General features: G+C 50.3%; 1 protein-coding gene across 1 annotated transcript; it reads right to left on the bottom strand.

The window, feature by feature from the left end:
• Positions 1-20,856: 20,856 nt before the first annotated feature.
• Positions 20,857-22,408, bottom strand: LOC131570586 (olfactory receptor 14J1-like). Its single transcript, XM_058822950.1, has 2 exons — positions 21,521-22,408; positions 20,857-20,928 (listed from the first exon to the last, which is right to left on the bottom strand). Exons 1-2 carry the CDS (start codon positions 22,406-22,408, stop codon positions 20,857-20,859), a joined length of 960 nt encoding a protein of 319 aa, XP_058678933.1.
• Positions 22,409-22,726: the final 318 nt, after the last annotated feature.

Raw genomic sequence — 22,726 nt, 5'->3', positions numbered from 1 at the left:
TCTCCCAGATTTGCTCTGAACCAGGACAAACAGAAAGACAGAAGACCCACAGAAAAATACTCACATAGGTAGCGACTGCTTGGGTCCCAGCATCACTAACAAAGGAACCCCAAGAGAGCGCACGACCCAGACTATGGGCTGGCCTTGTGCTCCGGCTTTTAACGCCCTTCATGGGCCCGCCCCTTGGGTGGGACTGCCAGTTGCTTGTCCAATCAGAGTCAAGGTAGGCACTAGCTGCTGGTGTGTGATTGATTGACAGCTCAGTTAATCAGACCTGGGTTACCATCTCCCCTGCTGTTTGACAGACAGCTCTGCCAGGCCAGGGCTGGGGGTGGGGCTCTGTCCCAACACAAACCAAGGCCTGACTCGGCCCTGACCCTACCATGGGCATTCCGAGCATCCCAAGGTGTCTTGGGACATCAATCTCATCCAGACTCTGATAGCAACCACAGTGACACTACAGAACTTCCTGGAACCAAGGGTCAGTTGTGACAATGTGGGTCCAAGGATACCATGGTGACACTGGGGAACCTCATGGAATCAAAGAGGCCATTGTACAACTTAGGGGCCCTGTAAAAGCAAGGGTCAGTGATCAAACAGTAGGGCCCATAGAAACAAGGAGCCATTGTGACACAGGGGTGCCACATGGAGTCAAGGGATGTTTGTGACTCTGCTGGAGCTCATTAAACCATGAAAACTTTGTGACATTGCAAGACTTCATGGAATCAAGGGGACCATTGTGACGATATGGGAACCATTCAAAAAAAGGCAACGTGGAACAGGTTTGCCTAGTTTGGCCTCCTTGGGACTGTCTCATAGATCCCACTGAATTAGATGTGCCAAGAGCGACTCCCATCTGACCGTGAAGCACTGGGGCTCCATGCTTTTATTCCTATGGAAAAGAACTATCTTTCTTGTGTAGGCTCACATGGTTGAAATTAGGATTCCAACTCTAAAATTACGTATATTCAAGGGTTATTCTCCAAAAAGATCTACCAATACAGTCAAGTCTGGCCAGCCTTGGCCTCTGGTGACTGCCTCTCATCTGGCCATGCCTCACTGGGGCTCACTTGTTTCCTTCTTATGGAGACCATTGTGACACTGTGGGGTTTTGTGGAGCCAAAGGGCATGGTTACACTGTAGGAACTTGTGGAACCAAGGGGATCATTGTGAAACTGTGAGTACCATGGATCCAAGGGGCCATTGTGACACTGTGGAGTCTTGAGGAACCATGGAGACCATTGTGACACTTTGGCATCTTGTGAAATGCACGGTGCCATACTGACATTGCAGGGTACCATGGATACAAGGGACCATTGTGACACTGTAGAGCCTCATGGAACCAAGGACATCATTGTGGCTCTGTTGGGCCACATGGTCCCAAGGGGCCAGTGTGAAGCAGTGGTGTGGTATTTAGCCCAGCTTTAACTCAGAGGCAGCCAGGTTTTACCCTGAAAGAACTGAGCATGAGTTTCAAGCCCTGGGAATCATTTGTTTAACTTAGGGTGAGCTTGAGAGTTCCCCCATAAGCCTTTAGTGTTGCTATGTTAACTTGTCGAAGTTCTACTCTCCATTGGTTACTTGTTTTCCCTAGATGGATATTGTTCTAGAGTGTTCTACCCCAAGTGTACATGTCATTGCTTCCCCTTTGGCTCGGGTCTTTGGATCCTGCCCCTAATACAGTTCTCAACTTCTCCATGTTTATTGTTTCTCACTCTGTTATTAAAGTTCCTTTTAAACAACTCCATCGATCCTGCTCCTTTTTATTTTTGCCACCCTCACCCTGAAGTCAGGGAACCAGAGAGGTTTGTCACATCCACTCTCACTTTGACAGCTGGTGCTCAAACAGGGATCATGACATTCAGGGCTGCCTGTGTCATGTCAGCTGGGGTTAGCTGATGGATAGGCCAGCGCTCCCCGGGATTTTGGATTGTGCCACGCCCGGCGGATTCATTGTTGCTTCAAGGAACCTTGCCCAGGATCGGCAGGGACAACGATGGTTTCACCTGCATAGGATTACAGGTGGGTTTGGGGAAATGGAAGACATTTATTGCCGATTTTGCCACTGTGTTTTTACAATATGCACCCATATCCCATAACTGATTTGGGTTGTTCCGGTGGCTCTTCCCCATAAGGCAGAGAAAGAGAAAAATGGGCAGCCAGATGTCCAAAGTAGAAAGGATCATATATGGATGCTTTAATTCTCACTGATCATGACATAATATTTTCAAAGAACAAATTAAAATCAATTATGAGGTGGATCATTAAAAGTTTTGCACATGCCTCTGCTGATGAAATCCATACCACTGAATTTTAGGACTCAGTGGGAGTTAAACTGTACAATTTTCGATCAAAAGGGACCCCATTGTATGCCACATGCCCCCCATCTTCCACACCACCCTGATCAACAAGCAGTGTGTTGAAAACTCAATCCGTTGGTCACTCCAAACTCAGGACCTCCCCTTTAAACCTGCCCTTCTCAGACCTTCCACGATGGTCCAAGATGGCAATGGCCACGGGGTTGGAGCATTATTCTCTGGAGACTCAAGACAGAATGAGCCTGAATGTGGCTTGGGAGCCCAACCATGCTCCCTCCATCTTGGCTCCACCACTTCCTGCTACCACAACCTTCTCTCCTGCCATGAACGAGCCTCCAGACTCCACCCCCAAAACTGCGGGTAACACCACCACTGTCAATTATTCTACTTTCACCCTTGGCCATGCCTCCAGAACTCAACCCCAGAAGTCCGCCATCCTAAATCAAGGCCTTCCTTCCCAACAACTGACAAAATGGCCGTGCCCTTTGCCTCACCCTCCGGCAAAATGTAACCCCATGGTCAAAGATACTAAGCCAAACGGTCACACTATTTCTAATACAAATGTTTCTGCACCAAGTTATTCTTCCTCCCCAGAAGACAGTTTGGATTCCTCAGATCCACCTCACCACTCAACCCCTTAAAACCCATGGGAAAGGATCTGGAAAGAAGCAGGTAAGGAAGGAGACTGGCAAATTGTCTCAAAAGTTCTCATTGCCCTGGTATGTCATGAGAGAAGGGAGCAGAATCCCAGGCATCAGCCACTGGTTTACGGGGATATCAGGGATCTGTGTAGGGCAGCTAAAGACCATTGGAAGGACTTAGCTTGTTTTAATGGCCTAATTAGGGCCATGGTTACAACACATGTCTTAACCTCCTATGATTTAAAATATATTATGACCATGTTGTTGTCACCTACAGAATACACCCTGTGGGAAGGGAGATGGAAGTGTTCACTAAATCAATTAATAGCAGACTATGATAATAATGAGGCAAGGGCAGAATTGACAATCAATCATCTAGCTGGAGAAGGACAACACAGCCTACCAGATGATCAAGTAGCAGGTATCCCTAGAGAAGTCTTGGATGATATCAAAGAGATGGCTTTGAAAGCTTTAATCCAGGTATCAGATGGTAGCACCCCCAATCTGGACTACCTTGGGTGGCTGCAGCTGAAGCTTTAGGACAATTAGACCATCTTGGATGCCTGTTAAGTAAGCAAACCAATGCTACCTCCCTCACATTGAGTGGCCTGCTCTCAGACACAGAGACCATCAGACATGCCACCTTCGAGAACAGTGATACAGTTTTTAATCTGGGCACATGGGCATGGCTGTGTAGACTCTGAGGGCATGTGTTGCCTGAACCCCTCCAGCCACAGCGAGTCAATCCACAAGAGCATTTCAGGTACTGAAGGATTCAAGAATCTTCAAGTGCAAAACAAAGACTGCTTCAATAAACTCTTCCAATTCAAGGGACTAAAGGGATGGATGATATCTAACTAAAACAGGACTATTAATTATCTTAGTTGTTGTTGTATTGTTAATTGTCCCATGTTTGTTTGGATCCTTCTAGAATGTCTTACAAAATTCTTTCAGTTCCATCTTTGTTATAAAACAGAAGGGAGGAAGATACCCAACACAGGCTCCTCATGGACTTCTTGGAGGAGAGAACTGGCAGCCAGGATGGCACAAAAACCTCTCAGAGACTCAGTGTGGGAAGGAAACACCTTCAAAGTACCTAGAAGTAGTCTTAAATCCATAAAGTACCTTAAAAACCTTGAGTATCTCAAGGCATTAATGGGCACCACTGAATGTCAGTAGAAAGCTCTCAAGGGACTTGTTAAAGCAGATAATTGGGGCCATGATTGCACAAACCTCTCACAGAGTCTCTGTCAAGAGGGAAACACCAAGTACCTTAAAATAACTGAAGTACCCTGAAGTATTAATGAGCTCCACTGAGTGCTGTTACTGACAAAGCCTCTCCAGCGACTAATTACAGCAGATAATTGGAGGCCATGATTACACAAACCTCTCAGAGACTCCAAGGCAAAAGCCAAACCCAAAGTCCTTTGAAAAACCTGCAGTCCCTGCAGGGAGAATGAAGGAGCCCCCAGGGCCATTCCTGAGCAAGGCTCCCCAGAGACTCCTTCCAGCAGATCCTTGAGGCCACTGGGATGTGGGCTAGGGGGGGATGCTGAGGGCAGGACAAGGGGCTGACAGTGCCCAGCCTGGCTGGGGCTGTGCCAGGAGGCCCCAGGGCCTCAGGACAAGGTGTCTCCTCACAGCCCTCAGTGGCACAGACCCTGCTGTGCCCCAGGGCACCAAGACTTGGCTTCCCTTTGTCCCCACCTGTCATCACTGCCTCCAGTTCTCTGCTCTGCCTGGGGCCTGGGGACACTTTCTCAGTCATATCTCTCAGTGGGACCCATTAAAAGTCCCAGAAACTTTGGAGTTGGATTCTGACTTGGAGCTCTGGAGAGGCTTCTTCAGCTCCCTCTAAGGGACTGATGTTCAGGGCCTGAGCACAAAGCCCTGGAGGGTCATTAAAGTCCTTGTGCTGTGTCTGTGCTGCTGAGCTGGGCTGGGCACCTGGCACAGACGCAGCTCCTGGTAACCAAGCAGAGTTTCAAAAGCACATTTCTCTTGATGAGCAGCTCTTCTGCCAGCCCAGCAGGGCTGGGGCACTGCCTGCAGCCACCCCAGGCACAGCACAGAGGCACAGAGAGCTTCAATCAGTCAGGGCTGGGAAGGTGCTGAGAAGTGCCTGGGGCAGAATCACTGCCAGTCCTTGGCACAAGGAATCTCTGGCTGCAGGACAATGCAGCTGCAGCTCCTGGAATGATCTCCTAAAGCTGGAACATCCCAATGCCTACAGACCCTGTGAGTATATTCTCTGATTGTCTCTTGTGCAGAGCAGCCAGGGGTGCCCAGGGCTGTCGTGCAGAGCAGGGTCCTGCAGCCCAGGGCGCTGTGCTGGGGCAGGGACTCTGCTGCCTTCCAGGGACAACTCTCAGCCAGCCCTGGCAGCTGCTCCCAGCACTGGGGAATACGATCTGGGTGGCAGAAGACAGCTGGTAAGGCTTGGAAATGTGCTCCTTCTGTGGTGATGATGCTCCATTGTTCAGGGCTGCTCACAGTATGACATTTAACTGCAGAAAATTACCAAGAAGATTATACAGGTAACACAGCAAGTCAGGGGCTGCATGAAAGGAAAAATCCTGTTTTATTAATCCACTGCTCTGGGTTGCCTGGATGGGAAATTTCACATTGATATCAATCTCTCAGTTCAGGTTCAGAAAAAGAAAAAACCTTTTTCTCAGAACTTACTAATGAGGAAGTGACAGAAATTAGCACAGGGCTCCATAGATGCAGCATCAATGTCACTTTTCCAGCCTCCTCAGGGTTGCTCTGATGTTTCCATCAGACCCTGCAGAGCCAGAGCTGCCCCTGGGCAGTGCCTGAGCTGGGAGGTGTCTGCAGGGCAGAGCTGAGCTCCCAGGGCTGGGCTGGGCTCTGGCAGCACTGGCAGGGCCCAGCCCTGGGCACAGGGAAGCGGCTGCTGGCAGGGACAGCTCCAGGCAGCAGAGCCCTGGGCAGGCAGGGGGGAAAGTGCCCTCAAGCTTTGCTGGGATATTTAAAGTCCTCTCCAAACCAAACAATTCCATGATTTCTTTTCTTACAGAACCCCATGCAGGCACAGAACCAATGTCCAAGAGGAGCTCCCTCAGCCACTTCCTCCTGCTGGCATTGGCAGACACGTGGCAACTGCAGCTCCTGCACTTCTGCCTCTTGCTGGGCATCTCCCTGGCTGCCCCCCTGGGCAACGGCCTCATCATCAGCGCCGTAGCCTGCGGCCACCACCTGCACACGCCCATGTTCTTCTTCCTGCTCAACCTGGTCCTCGCTGACCTGGGCTTTATCTGCAGCACTGTCCCCAAAGCCATGCACAATTCCCTCTGGGACTCCAGGAACATCTCCTACACTGAATGTGCTGCTCAGGTCTTTTTCTTTGTGTTCTTCCTCTCAGCAGAATTTTCCCTTCTGACCGTCATGTGCTATGACCGCTACATGTCCATCTGCAAACCCCTGCACTACGGGACCCTCCTGGGCAGCAGAGCTTGTGCCAACATGGCAGCAGCTGCCTGGGCCAGTGCCTTTCTCTATTCACTGCTGCACACAGCCAATACATTTTCCCTGCCCCTGTGCCATGGCAATGCCCTGGACCAGTTCTTCTGTGAAATCCCTCAGATCCTCAAGCTCTCCTGCTCACACTCAAACCACGGGGAACTTGGGGTCATTGCTGTCATTGTCTGTTTAGGACTCGGATGTTTTGTGTTCATTTTTTTTTCCTATGTGCAGATCTTCAGGGCTGTGCTGAGGATCCCCTCTGAGCAGGGACAGCACAAAGACTTTTCCACTTGCCTCCCTCACCTGGCCGTGGTCTCCCTGTTTGTCAGCACTGTAATATTTGCTCAATTGAAGCCCCCCTTGATCTCCTCACCATCCCTGGATTTGGCCCTGTCAGTTCTGTACTCGGTGGTGCCTCCAGCCCTGAACCCCCTCATCTACAGCTTGAGGAACCAGGAGCTCAAGGCTGCAGTGTGGAGACTGATGATGGGATGCTTATGGGAACATTTAACTATTAGTCTGTTTTGGTAATTTAATTGTAATAAAAATCATCTTTCATACTCCTTCTTGGTTTAGATTTTTGCTTTCTTTTCTTTATTTGTTCTGTATTGTTCACAAAGAAATGTCATTGTCTCTGCAATTACTCATTTTTTCTCTCCATCTTCCCTGTGGCCACAGACTGTGTCAATGAGGGGCTGAACTCTCAGTGGCTTTAAAGGAACGAAAGGATCCCCCAGCCGAGTTTTCTGCAGAGATGCCCTTTTGTAGCCTTCTCTGCAACTGCAGCAGCTATGTCTGTGTGCAGAGCTGGGGGCAGACCAGTGCTGGCCCAGTAGCTGTGCCCAGCAGCAGCAGCACTTGGTGTTGCCAGTGCTGCTGCCGTGGCCCTGCCCCGCTGCCCTGGTGGCCCTGGTGTTGCTGTAGGGCCTGAGTGCTCTCGGGGCCGGGCACAGCCCTGGGGGTGGCAGTGCTGGGGCTGCAGCAGGGACAGGCCATGGGAGCTGCTGGGGAAGTGCTGACGCCTCAGCCTACGACCTGGGGGCTCCAGGCTCCTTGGCCAGGCTCTCTCAAGAGCATGCCCAGGCCAATGCTCAGCACAGAAAAGCCCTGTGAGAAGCCCCAGGCTGGCCGTGGACAGGCTGGGGGAAAACAGCAGGGCTGGGGCTCTGCAAGGGCCCTGGGGGAGATGGGAAGGAGCAGCAGAGCAGGGGCTGATCCATCCCCAGTGCACTGGACAGCCCAGGGCAGTGTCCCAGAGCGTCCTCATGGAGCTGCCAACAACATCCCCCCTCTGCAGCCCTGGCCTCTCCCGAGCTAACACAGGTGCCCCATCCTTGCAGGCACAGACACGGCAGCACTGGCTCAGCAGCCCCTGTTTGCATTGCACACAGCAGGGGCAGCACCCTCATGCTGTTGGTGTGGGGACATGAACCTGAGGGAGCACAAATGCCATCAGCCCTGGGGCCAGCAAGGGCTGGAGAACTTGAACAACTACCAGGGCCTTCACCCGCTCCTCACAGGACTTGTGCTCCAGACCCCTCATCAGCCTTATTGCCCTTCTCTGGACACACTCCAGCCCTTCCATGTCATTCCTTAATTGGATGGCCCAGAACTGGACACAGCACTCCAGGTGCTGCCCAACCAGTGCCCAGCACAGGAGAAGAATCACTGTCCTCCTCCTGCTGGCCACACCATTCCTGATCCAGGCCTGGAGTCATTGGCCTTCTTGGCCTCCCGGGCACACTGCTGCCTCATGTCCAGCCTGCTGTCCATCAGTACCTGCAGGTCCCTTTCTGCCTGGCTGCTGTCCAGCCCCTCGGTCCCCAGCCTGTAGTGCTGCAGGGGTTGTTGCGACCAAAGTGCAGGACCCGGCACTTGGTCTTCTTAAACCTCACCTTGTTGGATTTGGGCCCTGGATCCAGCCTGTTCAGGGCCCTGTGCAGAGCCCTCCTACCCTCCAGCAGATTAAACTTGCACCCAACTTGTTGTCAGCACGGTTCCCCAGAGTGTCCCAATGGTCTCCATGATTCCATGAGGCCTCCCAGTGTCACAATGTCCCTTTGGTTCGATGGGACCCCTTGGTGTCACAAAGTCCCTTGGATCTTTGGCCCTGCAGTGCCACAATGGCCCTTGGTCCCCCAAGGCCCTGAAGTGTCACAGTGGATCCTTGGTTCCATGAATCACAGAGTCACAGAATTTCTGGGTTGGAAGAGACCTTTAAGATCATTGAGTCCATCCCATGTTCTAACACCTCAATTAGATCATGGCACCAAGTTCCACATCCAGTCTTTTTTTAAACACATTGAGGGATGGTGACTCCACCACCTCCCTGGGTAGATGATTCCAGTATTACCACTCTTTGTGTGAAAAACTTCCTCCTGAATTCTAGACTGTGTCTCCCTTGGCGCAGCTTGGGACTGTGTCCTCTTGTTCTATCTGTTGTTGCCTGGAGAAAGAGACCGATCCCCAGCTCACCACAGCCACACTTCAGGAAGTTGAAGAGGGTGATAAGGTCACCTCTGAGTCTCCTTTTCTCCAGGCTGAACAACCCTATCTCCTTCAGTCCTTATTCATATGGCTTGTGTTCCAAGCCCCTCATCAGCCTCATTGCTCTCCTTTGGACAGGCTCAAGCATCTCAACATCCCTCCTAAACTGAGGGGCCCAGAACTGGAGGCAGTACTCAAGGTGTGGCATCACCAGTGTCGCGTACAGGGGAAAAATGACCTCCCTGCTCCTGCTGGCCACGCTATTCCTGATACCGGCCAGGATGCCATTGGCCTTCTTGGCCACCTGGGCACACTGCTGGCTCATTTTCAGCCGACTGTCAACCAGCACCCCCAGGTCCCTTTCCTCCTGAGCAATGTCTAGCCACACCGTCCCCAGCGTATAACGTTGCAGGGGATTATTGTGGCCAAAGTGCAGGACTCGGCATTTGGACTTATTGAACTTCATCCCATTAGATTCTGCCCATCCATCCAACCATTCCAAGTCCTTCTGCAAGGCCCTCTGTCCCTCTAACAGATCAACACACGCTCCCAGCTTAGTGTCATCTGCCAATTTGCTAATGAAAGACTCTAAACCCTCATCCATGTCATCAGTAAAAATATTAAACAGAACTGGCCCCAGCACAGACCCCTGAGGGACACCACTGTTGACTGGCGACCAGCTGGATGCAGCACCATTCACCATCACTCTCTGAGCCCAGCCATGCAGAAAGTTCCTAACCCAGCAAAGAGTGCTCCTGTCCAAGCCATGGGCTGCCAGCTTGTCTAGGAGTATGCTGTGGGAGACAGTGTGAAAGGCCTTGCTGAAATCCAAATAAACAACATCTGCAGCCTTCCCTGCATTCACTGGGGGGGTTACCTGGTCATAAAAGGTGACCAGGTCAGTTAAACATGACCTACCCCTCCTAAACCCATGCTGGCTGTGTCTGATACCCTGGCCATCCTGTAAATTCTGTGTGATGGCACTTAATATTAACTGTTTCATTATTTTGCCAGGTACTGAGGTCAGGCTGTCTGGTCTATAATTACCAAGATCCTCCTTTGCACCCTTTTTGTGAATGGGTATCACATTGGCCAGCTTCCAGTTATCCAGAACCTCACCAGTGAGCCAGGACTGTTGGTAAGTGATGAAGAGTGGCTTTGCAATCTCATTTGCCAGCTCTCTCATTACCCTGGGGTGGATCCCATCTGGTCCCATAGATTTATGAACATCCAAGCATTTCAGTAGTTGTATGACTGCCTCCTCTTGGATAATGGGGGGACCATTCTGCTCCCTGACACCATCAACCAGCCCAGGCGGGCAGGTGTCTTGAGGGCAAGTCATCTTCCCACTAAAAACTGCGGCAAAGTAGGCATTAAGCACTTCTGCCTTTTCCTCATCTTCAGATACTAAGTGCCCTCCTTTGTCCAATAAAGAACAAAGGCTGGTCTCACATTTCCTTCTACCATTAATGTATTTGTAAAAACATTTTTTATTATCCTTTACAGAAGTTGCCATTCTAAGTTCAAACTGAGCTTTGGCCTCCCTAATTTTTTTTCTGCATGCTCTAGCAACCTTCTTGAATACTTCCTTAGAGACCTGACCCTTCTTCCAACGCTGATACATCCTCTTTTTATTCCTAAGTTCCTCCAAAACCTCCTTGCCCATCCAGGCTGGACATTTACCCCATCGACTGATCTTTCGGCACACAGGGACTGTCTGTTCTTGTCACATTCCTTGTCACAATCTTCTGCCACATTTCCCCAGCACAGGCACTCCTGTGTGCACACAGACACAAAGAGTCAGTGCAAGGCACTCGTGAGAAATTCCCCTGAGGGTAGGAAATGCTCACTGTGGATCCCTTGGCATCTCCTCAGTGGGTGAAGGGTTGAGCCTGGAGGAGTGGGGCGATTGGCCCAGGCTCTGTTGTTGTTCAGGATCCCCGAGTGCAGCAAACAGGAGAGATTCCAGCTGGGAGAGGCCCCACTCGGAGGGAGTCGCTGGTCCAGGAGAGCTCCAAGAGTTGCTTTGAAGTACTGTTTGTAGGGCCCCAAGAGAGGGCCTGCAGTCCCAGCAATGGTTCATCCTGGCCACACTTGGCACCAACAGCTTTCTTTGGCCGTGTGAGAACAGGGATGTTGTGCCACTGAGGGAACAAAAACAGTTCCCAGGGCTGCTCCTGCAGAAACCAGGAGCTGGTTGGGCAGCAGCAGTGCCTGGAGCAGACAGTGTTTGTGACAAGATGCAGAGGAGCTGAGCCCAGGGGCTGTTGGCCAAGGCCGAGCCACAAGGAGCATTTCTCAGCTGGCAGGGCAGCCTGAGAAGGGGGGAGGGAATGCAGCAGTACAGGGCCCATGGAACCAAGGGACCATTGTGACACTGTGGGGTCCTGTGAGACCAAGGGACCATTGTGACACTGTGGGGCCCTGTGAGACCAAGGGACCATTGTGACACTATGGGACCTTGTGAGACCAAGGGACCATTGTGACACTGTAGGGCCTCATGGAATCATGGAGAGCACTGTGACATTGCTGCGTCTCATGGAACCAAGGGGACTGTACTGACTGTGTGGCTCCATGAAATGTAGGGATCATTGTGACACTGAGAGGCCCCATCAGACCAAGGGTCCATTGTGACACTGCGGGGCCTCATGGAACTGTGGAGACCATTATTACACTTTGGGGTGTCATAGAATCAAGGAGCCATTTTGACACTGCAAGACTCCATGGAGCCAAAGGTCCATTGTGACATTGCAAGGCCTTGTGGAACCATGGAGACACCATTAGGACACTTCACAGCCTCATGGAAACAAGGGGCCATTGTGACACTGAGGGGACTCATGGAACCAGTGAGAACATTGTGACCCTGGGGGTCCCCACAGGACCAAGAGGACCATTGTGATCCTGTGGGGCCTCATGAAAACAAGAGGCCTTTGTGACACTGCAGGGCTGCATGGAACCAAAGGGCCATTGTGACATTGCAGGGCCTCATATCATCAATGCTCCATTGTGACACTGTGAAGCCAAAGGAGACCATTGTGACACTGCAAACCCCCAGGGTCCAAAGGTCCATTGTGACATTGCAGGGCTCATGAAACAGAGGAGTCCTGTGACATTATGAGGCCTGGGGAACCACGGAGACCATTGTGAAAATGCAAGGCCTCATGGAATCATTAGTACCACTGTGACACTTGGGACCTTTTGAAACCTTGGGGCCACTGTGACATTGTGGGACGCCATTAAACCAAGGCTCCTTTGTGACACTATGGGACCCCATGGAAACAAGTGACCATTATGGCACTGTGGTGCCTCATGGATCCAAGGCACCATTGTGACACCATGGAGCCCCACAAAACCAAGGGAACACAGAACAGGTCTGGCTGGTTTGGCCTCCCAATGGCTGCCTGACAAATGACCTTGCATGTTGAGAGTCTCTTCTCATCTCCTGTTCAAATTATGGGGCTCCGTGCTTTCCTTCCCAATTGAAAAGAGCTCTCCTTCTCCTCCAGGCACCCGTGGACAGAACTGGGATTTCACCTCCAAATTTCCTTACATCCAGGGATTGTTCCCATAGGAATATTGCCAGGACAAGTCTGGATGGCAATAGCTTCATGCAGCTCAACTCCCATCTGTCCCCAAAACCCTGGGGAAGGCTCCGTGCTTTCCTTCCCATGGGAAAGAACTGTCCTGCTTCTCCAGGTGCCCATGGCTGAGATTGTGTTTCCACCTCCAAAATTCCCTATATTCAAAGATTGCTCCCAGAAAAATACTACCATTCCTGACAAGTCTGGCTGGCCTTGGCCCAGTGAGGCTCTCACCTGCCTTCCAAACACTGGGGCTCTGTGCTTTCTTTCCTATGGAAAAGAACTGTCCTGCTCGTCCAGGTGCCCAAGGCCAGAATTGGGATTTCACCTCCAACATTCCCTATTGTGACAGACTGGACGAGACTGTTGGCTGAAAACATTACATGTATGGGGGAGGAAGGGGTAGGTCCAGCCTTGCCCTGCCCTGGAACCCCAGCACTGCCCTGCCCTGGAACCCCAATCCCTCCAGAGCCTCTATCCCAGCCCAGCACAGCACAGGCAATGCTCCACAGCCACCTCTGCAGCCCCCAGCCCAGCTCCTGAAGGACCAAATGAGCCCAAGTCCCATCTGTGGGAAGGGCCCAGGAAGACCAAGGGGTAGTTAAAGCTGACCCCAAGGTAAGCACACATCTTGACCCTACCTCCTCTTGGAATTTCCATCTGAACAGTGCTGGAATCCAGGAGTTGGTAGCTCTGTGTGTGCTTCTCTGTATCTTTTTTGCCTCTCTCTCTTTCTGTCCTTTTCTTCTATTTCGGTCCTTTTGCAAATTTGAGTAATGTAAAATTCAAATATCTTAGAGTTTGTGACATTGAATGGGCCAAGTCAATGCTTTGAGAAGTGTTTTTTGTTGATTAAATGTCATATTAAATCTTTTGCCAAAGTTTCTCTGATTTTCTAAAATTACCAGTAAAGGCTGTTTTGTGTTTTGAGCTCCTGAGGATCTCTTGTTGGTATTTTTCCAGGAAGTCCAATTCAGAATACACAAACAATTGTAATTCCTTTGAAATATCTCCTTGACAGAGTTTTCTACTGGATGGAACTCAGGGCTTGTGTGTCCTGCTTGGCACAGCCCAGGCAGGGCTTTCCCAGCCACATTCCACACTCCATTTCCCAGCTGGAGCCGCTGGTGCCTCTGAGTTGTGCTGCCTCAGCCCCAGGGACAGCCCCAGATGGAATTTCCATCTGAACAGTGCTGGAATCCAGGAGTTGGTAGCTGTGTGCGTGCTTCTCTGTTCTTTTTTGCTTTCTTTCTTTCTGTCTGTGTCTTCTTCTTCTGTTTCTGTGCTCCTGCAAATTTTGATTAACATTAAATTGAACAGGCTTAGAGTTTGTGAAGCTGAATGGGCCAAGTCAATGCTTTGAGAAGTGTTTTTTGTTGATTGAATGTCTGTTGTAGTTTGACATGAGAAGAATTTTTAAAAGTAATATAAAACTTTTTGTGTAACTGACAATATATTAAACCACTAAGATACTGAACACGCCTCTGTGAAACACATATGTTAAAGACGAAAAAACCCAGGAACCTCCTCTTTCTTTTCCAGTCAGCAAAGAAGCAGCAGGCCCTGGCCCCAGCCCCCATCTCAACCAAACCAAACCAAACCAAACCAAACCAAACCAAACCAAACCAAACAAAACCAAGCAACCCTGCCGTGGGCTGAGCCCCTTCCCTCCTCCCCAGGCTGTTCTCCCTTCCACATTGGCCCCATTCTAACCAAACCAAACCCCAACAACTACCAAACAGGAAAACAAAAGAGACTACAAAACCCCAACCAGAACAAAGTTAGCCACAGCTATTAAAATCTTACAATCAAGTCCTCTCCCCACAACAGAACTAAAACCAAAAACCCCTACAACCTACAACCTATACAAAATAACCCTACAATCAAACAACCTAACATTAAACACAAAAAAAAAACCCCAAACGAACCGTAAAACCAATCCTAACACAACCCCACCACAACTTCCACCACAAATTACTGGCAGGTCAGGTGTTTCAGGTGTAATCCTTTCAATACTTGAATCCTCCCTCAAGTAAAAGGAAAAAAAAAACACAAAATACAAGCATATAAAAAAAACCAACAAAAAACCATCAAAGTCAGTCATGAAGAAATTAAATCCCAAATAAAAAAGAAGAAAAAATACCTTAATCTTAAAACTAAAATCGTTTTATAAACTATAAAGAAAAAAATACTTTTATTTATAGTACAAAAATCTATTAAAAAAATTTGATATCAAACAAAAACCTGTGTGCCAAAATTAAACAAATGTTAAAATAAGAGTAATTTCATAATACATTTAAACAGGGGGAAAGAAAAAGTAGTCCAATTTCCTCAAGAGAAGATCTCTGTTCCCAGAGATTAAAATAATTTTAAAAGTAAAAAATAAAATCTTTTACCCTTAAAGAACTCATCTTTAAAACAATACCCCATAAGTCGACATGGCCCATTTACAAGCTGCAAAAAAGCTTGTTGGAAAAAAAACAACTTCACAATAACAGAGTTCCCCAGACAACTGCTATCCATGTCAGAATTAAGAACCGCAAAAAAAAGTTTTTTTTCTTCTTGTAAAAAAATCTCCATAACCCTTACAAGAAAAACTTCTCTCCCAAAGTAAATTAAAAAAAGACTATTCTAGAAATAGTAAACCAACCAGAAATTTTAAGTTTACTTTACATTGTGAGTAAAAAGAAAAAGTTATAAAGAAAAAAAAGTGTTCTAAAGGGTTTATTTTAATTTTTACTACCTTTTTCTTTTTGAATTTACTTTTAATAAAAATTTCTTTATACCCTTTTAAAATGTTAGGCCTACTTTACCTTTCCCATAATCCTATCTCACAACAAAATAAATACATAAACAATTAACTAACACTAAAAACCGCCACACTCATCTATACATTAATTAAGAAATCTCAAGAACAGTAAAACCTTAAATTAACAAACCAAAACCATGACAATCTCACAATAAACCATTTGCCAAAGTTTATCTGATTTTCTAAAGCTCCCAGTAATGACGGTTTTTTCTTTTAAGCTCCTAAGAATTTCTTGTTGGTATTTCTACAAGAAGTCAAACTCAGAGAACACAAAAAATTGTAATTCCTTTTAAATGTCTCACTAAGAGAGTTGTTTGGGGCATGGCAGTCAGGGCTTGTCTGTCCTGCTTGGCACAGCCCAGGCAGGGCTTTCCCAGTCACATTCCACACTCATATCCCAGCTGGAGCTGCTGGTGCCTCTGAGTTGTGCTGCCCCAGCCCCAGGGACGCTCTCCTTGTCTGCCCATTCCCCCACGGTCTCTGGGCAGGGATGGCCTCAGTGGGGGCTGCTGACATCCTCAGCAACTTGGAGGCTGCTGCTGAATTTTCCTGCTCCAGAGCCTTGTTCAGCCTTCAGCTCTTCAGTGCAGGAATTCAGTGTCCCAGCGCTCATTAACATTCAGAACACCTTAACAAGCCAGGACTCTGGGAATAATTTGATTTTAATTTTCAAATCTATTGTGGTTAAGTAGATCTCAGTAGTGTATTAAAAGTGAATACATGATATTTAAAAAGACAGTGAGAAAAGATTTTAAAGTCTTGTTTAATTTTGTTTCCCTGGTAATTATTTGATATGTGCAATCTCCAATTGACACTGAATCCCAGTACCTCCTCATGCTGTTTGAATAGATATGAAAATCAAGACCCTTCATGGCTGACAATCAATCAGACTCTGTCCCTGCCCCCACCCCACCATTTCCCCCATCCAAGCCCTGGCACTCAGAGCAGCCTTGTGCAAATCTAAGCTCCCTCCAGCCCAGGCTGCACCTGCAGCTTTCAGCTCCTTGGCTCCAACTCCCACCTGCTTTCCTTGGAGAAGGAGCTGCCCGAGACACAGAGGGATGTTCATTTCTTGTCAGCCAACAAAGCCGAGGGAAGGCAGAGCTCCATCAAATGCAAAAGTCATTTTGCTCCCTGGCTCTGCCCTGCCCCTGATCCCCGCAGTCTGTCCTGTTTCCTTCATCCTGGCATTGCCAGGGACTTTTTGTGACAAGGGAGCTCTGCTCTGGCTATGGAGGGAGGTCCAAGTGCCACCACTGGAGTGGGAACCACAACTCATCAGGCTTGTGTCCTTTGAGGGACCAGGAACTGGTGAGACTCAGAGGCACAGAAAGGTGTCTCTTCATGGCACACATAAAAAATTAGAACATGTTATATTTTAGGAAACAGCAAAACACTTCTCTGAGCTCCTTGTGACATCCCAGCAAAATCGGACATGTCCACCACCCACAAGGGATTGCCATACAGGAAGGATTTTAGACAAAGATATATGAAGAGGTGATAGAAAAGATAAAAAGATAATTAAGATGCTGTCAAAGGAGTTATTTAAATTTCTGAAAGATTGGGCAACTCCCTGAAGCTTAAAGTATGAAGCCAGACAAGGGAGACTCTGGAAGGAGCAAGGCTCCTGTCCCATCAACATCTGTTCTGCTCCAGTCTGAAACAGAGCCCAGCATGGTGCCAGGACCATCAGAGGACTGAGGTGTGTGCTGGAATTCAATGCCCTCCCCATGCCACAGCAGCCTGGGCCTCCTCCCTGCTCTGTCCATGCCACCAAGGGCACAGAGCAGGCTCCTCTCTGGGCCACTTGCCTGTTTGCAATGCCTTGCACAGGCGCTGGCCCTGCCCCACAAGGCCTGGCCTGAGTCCTGCCCCTGCACGCTCAGCCAGGCTGAGATGGACACTGATGGTTTTTGGGACAGGCTCTCTGAGCCCAGCCCAGCTCCCTGCCAACTCTGCCAGCTGCCCTGAGCTCTGGGCAGCACCAAGGGCCTCTCCCCAGCCCAGCCCAGCCGGCTCTGGCCCCACAGCTCTGCTCAGGCCAGGCTGCTCTGGGCACTGCCCCACGGCCTCAGCCCCTGGCAAGGGCACAGCAGCAGCTGCAGCTGCCACAGGACTCAGCCCCAGCCATGGGGGAAGGTGCTTGGCCAAGGCCAAAGGAGGCTCCCTGGCTGCCCTGCTCTCCTCTGCCTAAGGTGCTGAGAGCTCTGCAGCCCCTGCTGCCATCCCATCTGCCCAGGGCAGCACAAGAGCCCCGGCCTTGGGGCCCTCAAGAGCTGCTCCTGCTCCAGGCCCAGGGCCCATGCCAAAGCTGGGGCAGCCACAAAACTGTGCCCATTTCTGTTCATTGCTGCTCTGATGAGAATGAATCCTCAGCCACTTGGAGGGTGCTGATGAATTTTACTAATCCACAGACTTCTTCTTTCTTGAAGTCTTCGGTTCAGGAATTCAGTGGGAAAAGCTCATAAGCATCTGTTCAAAACACTCAAGCAATACAAGCCACTGGGAATAATCTAAGTTTTCAATTCTTCTGTGGGTAATCGGACAGATTTCAGAAGTGCATTCTAAGTGAATGTACTACATTGGAAACAATGCAGAGAGAATTGTTTTTTCCTCTTAAGTTTTCTTTTCCTGTTTACAGATTGAAATCAGCAATGTCCAATTGATATTGACCCCCAGCACATTCTAATGCAGTCTGAATTGAAATGAAAATAAAGACCCTTCATGGCTGACAATCAAAAACACTTTGTCTCCACTGCCTCCCCACCATGTCCCTCATCCAATCCCTGATATTCCTATGGATCAGGAATGGTGTGGCCAGCAGGAGCAGGGTAGTGATTCCTCTCCTGTGTTCGGCTCTGGTTGGGCAGCACCTTGAGTGCTGTGTGCAGTTCTAGACCCTCCAATTTAGGAAGGACATGGAGGGGCTGGAGCGTGCCCAAAGAAGGACAACAAGGCTGGGGAGGGGTCTGGAGAACAATAGTGTGAGGAGTGGCTGAGGGAGCTACTGGGGTTGTTTATCCTGGAGAAGAGGAGGCTCAGGGGAGACCTCATCACTTTCCACAACTCCCTGACAGGAGAGTGCAGCCAGGTGAGGTTTGGGCTCTTTTCCCAGGGAACAGTGACAGGACAAGAGGACAAAGCCTTAAGCTGCACAGCAAGGGATGTTTAGACTGGACATTAGAAAATATTCTTCATACAAAGGGTGATTGGGCATTGGAATGGGCTGCCTGGGGAGGTGGGCAAGCCACCATCCCTGGAAATGTTTCAGGAAAGACTGGATGTGGCACTCAGTGCCATGGTCTGGGTGACTAGGTGGTGTTGGGTCTCAGCATGCACTTGATGGTCTCCAAGGTCTTTTGTAGCCTGGTTGATTCTGTGATGATTGGGACACTGCAGGGCCCTGGGGAAACAAGGAGCCATTGTGACACTGCAGGGCCTGATGGCACTAAGAGGACCATGGTGACACTGTGTATGACATGGCAGCACAGAGTCAAGGGGCCATTGTTACACTGTGGGGCTGAGTGGAAGCAAGGAGTCCATAGTGACAGTCTGGGTCCTGGTGGAACCACAGAGGCCACTGTGACACTGTGAAACCAAGGGGCCATTGTGTCATTGCAGAACGAAGGAGACCCTGGGGAGAGCCTGGGGACAATGGAATCAAGAAGCCATTGCTCCATTGCAAGGACTCTGTGAACGCAGGGAAAAATTGTGAGTCTGTGGTGCCCCATTGAACCAAGGGTCCCTGGTGACACTGCAGGATCTTGAGTCACCAGAGCTCCACTATGACACTGCAACACCAAGAAATTCATTGTGGCACTCTGAGGCCTCATGGAACCAAGAGGCCACTGTGACCCTGCAGGGCCTTGTGGAACCATGCAGAGCATTGTGACAGAGCCGGATCTGGTGTCATGATGGGGCCATTGTGACACTGCAGGCCCCATGGAACCAATGGGCTAGTGCTGCTCCGCAGGGATCACTGGAATGAAGGAAATATGTTGGACACCATGGTGGCCCTTGGGACCAAGAGGCCATTGTGACACTGTGGAACCAAGGAGAGCATTGCTGCACTGCCAGACCTCATGGAACCAAGGATCCATTGTGACTGCAGGGCCTTGGTGGACCAGGGATCCATTGTGACACTCCAGGGCCCAGGGATCCAAGGGACTTTGTGACACCAAGGGGTCCCATGGAACCAAAGGAATATTGTGACACTGGGAGGCTTCACGGAATCATGGAGACCACTGGGACACTCTGAGGCCTCATGGATCTGTGGTGACACCAAGAGTGCTGGGAGTCTTGATCTGCTGGAAGGTAGGAGGCTCTGCACAGGGCCCTGGACAGGCTGGATCCAGGCACCAAATCCAACAAGGTGAGGTTTAGCAAGTCCAAGTGTCAGGTCCTGCCCTTTGGCCACAAAAACCCTTGCAGCGCTACAGGCAGGGGACAGAGTGGCTGGACAGCAGCCAGGCAGAAGGGGACCTGCAGGTACTGATGGACAGCAGGCTGGACATGAGGCAGCAGTGTGCCCAGGTGGGAAAGAAGGCCAATGTCTCCTGGCCTGGATCAGGAATGGTGTGGCCAGCAGGAGCAGGGCAGTGATTCTTCCCCTGTGCTGGGAACAGGTTGGGCAGCACCTGGAGTGCTGTGTCCAGTTCTGGGCCCTCCAATTTAAGAAGGGCATGGAAGGGCTGGAGCGTTTTCAGAGAAGTGCAATAAGACTGGTGAGGGGTCTGGAGAACAAGTCCTGAGGAGCAGCTGAGGGAGCTGGGGTTGTTTATCCTGGAGAAGAGGAGGCTCGGGAGAGAAAAGGCAGTGTAAGGGCACAGGTTGGACTTGATGATCTCCAAGGTCTTTTTAAACCTCAATGATTCTGGGATTCTCTGAAATCACCCTTGGAGCAGTTGCAGGATGAGCCCTGGGCCTCATCTTCAGAAGCTCCAGCAGCCCAGGTCCCTCAGCTTCTCCTGCCAGCCCCAAAGCCCATCCTGTCAGTCCTGCAGAGCCTCTGCAGCTCCTCCTCACTGCCCAGAACAGGGAGCCCCAGAGGCAGACACAGCAGCCCAGATGTGCCCCCCTGGCCTGGGGTGCCACTGGCAAGGGAGCAGCACGAGGAGCCTGCAGGAGCCTGCAGACAATTCCTGCAGCACTTGTAGGATGATCCTGCTGCCCAAGGCACGTTCCCATGGAGCCAAGTCAGGAACTGCAATGGGGAGTGGGGCCAGAGAGGAAAGGGCAAACAGGGATGGGCTGTTTGCAGGGGAGGGAACAGGAGTGTGCAATGGGAAGAAATCTGGGCCAAGGAAGAGTAAAGAAAGCAACAATGAAGCCAAGGAAATGGTGAGGGCAGTTTGGGGGTGGCTGCCAGGCAGCCCTGGCTCTGAGCAACAGCGTCTGCAGTGGGACAGGAAACTTCCAGCTGATGGGAACAAACTTTCTGGCTGACTGCAGAGGCCAGGACAAAGCTGAGTGGTTTCCTTGGTGTCCCCCAGCCCTTGCTGGCCCCAAGGGCTGATGGCATTTGTGCTTCTGCATCATGTCTCCACACCAACAGCAATGGGCTGCTCATGGGACTTTGCTGTTCTGAGCATTGGCCTGGTGGTGTTCTTGAGAGGGCCTGGGCAAGGAGCCTGGAGCCCCCAGGTCCTAGGCTGAGGCGTCAGCACTTCCCCAACAGCTATCATGGCCTGTCCCTGCTGCAGCCCCGGCACTGCCACCCCCAGGGCTGTGCCCGGCCCCGAGAGCACTCAGGCCCTGCTGCAACACCAGGGCCACCAGGGCAGTGGGGCAGAGCCACGGCAGCAGCACTGGCAACACCAAGTCCTGCTGCTGCTGCTGGGCACAGCTGCTGGGCCAGCACTGATCTGCCCCAAGCTCTGCACACAGACATTGCTGCTGCAGCTCCAGAGAAGGTAACAAAAAGGTATCTCTGCAGAAAACTCTGCTGGGAGATCTTTTTTTTCCGTTAAAGCCACCGAGAGTGCAGCCCCTCATTGACACAGTCTGTGGCCACAGGGAAGATGGAGAGAAACAAAATGAGAATTGGTACAGTGGCAATTTTGTGGACAATATTAATATCTAAAATGAGGGAAAAAATAAGAAGTATTGAAGATGATTTTTATTTCAAGTGATTTGCAGAATATAGCCAGCAGTTTAATGTTTCTTAAACCATCCAGTCATCAGTCTCCACACTGCAGCCTTGAGCTCCTGGTTCCTCAGGCTGTAGATGAGGGGGTTCAGGGCTGGAGGCACCACTGAATACAGAACTGACAGGGCCAGATCCAGGGATGCGGAGGAGATGGAGGAGGGCTTCAGATGAGCAAATGATGCCATGCTGAGGAACAGAGAGACCACAGCCAGGTGAGGGAGGCAGGTGGAAAAGGCTTTGTGCCGTCCCTGCTTAGAGGGGATCCTCAGCACAGCCCTGAAGATCTGCACATAGGAGAAAACAATGAACACAAAACAACTAAAATTTAAACACACACTAACAGCAATTAGGCCAAATTCCCTGAGGTGGGATTTGGAGCAGGAGAGCTTGAGGATCTGGGGCACTTCACAGAAGAACTGGCCCATTGCATAGCCATGGCACAGGGGCAGGGAAAATGTATTGGCTGTGTGAATCAGTGAAAAGAGAAAGGCACTGGCCCAGGCAGCTGCTGCCATGTGGGCACAAACTCTGCTGCCCAGGAGGGTCCCATAATGCAGGGGTTTGCAGATGGACACGTAGCGGTCATAGCACATGATGATAAGGAGAAAATATTCTGCTGAGATGAAGAACAGAAAGAAAAAGAGCTGAGCAGCACATCCTGTGTAGGAGATGTCCCTGGTGTCCCAGAGGGAATTGTGCATGGCTTTGGGGACAGTGGTGCAAATGGAGCCCAGGTCGCTGAGGGCCAGGTTGAGCAGGAAGAAGAACATGGGCATGTGCAGGTGGTGGCTGCAGGCTACGGCGCTGATGATGAGGCCGTTGCCCAGGAAGGCAGCCAGGGAGATGCCCAGCAAGAGGCAGAAGTGCAGGAGCTGCAGCTGCCGCGTGTCTGCCAATGCCAGCAGGAGGAAGTGGCTGATGGAGCTGCTGTTGGGCATTTGCTGGGGCTGGGCGTAGGCACCTGTTCATGGAGAAAAGGACAGTGAAGATTTGGAGGAGATACCAGTAACCAAAATCAAAGCCATTTCCCATACACCCTCCCATGGAACACAGAGACATCCTTTATTTTTCAAGAGTTCTGGGGCTTTTCTTTATAAGCTCCCTCTATCTCTGCTGGTGTTCTTGAATATCAGAAACGCTCAGTGTTTCTGCTGCTCTTAGGGTGAACAGAGCAAGTTCTGTGAGGCAATGTGATGAGTGGAGCATGAGGGGGGATGGTCAGGCATTCTGACCTGTTTTGAGTTTCTTTGGGCTTT

Source organism: Ammospiza caudacuta, chromosome 36 (assembly GCF_027887145.1).
Source record: "Ammospiza caudacuta isolate bAmmCau1 chromosome 36, bAmmCau1.pri, whole genome shotgun sequence".
NCBI lineage: Eukaryota > Metazoa > Chordata > Aves > Passeriformes > Passerellidae > Ammospiza > Ammospiza caudacuta.
This window is presented reverse-complemented; position numbering and strand designations above follow the sequence as displayed.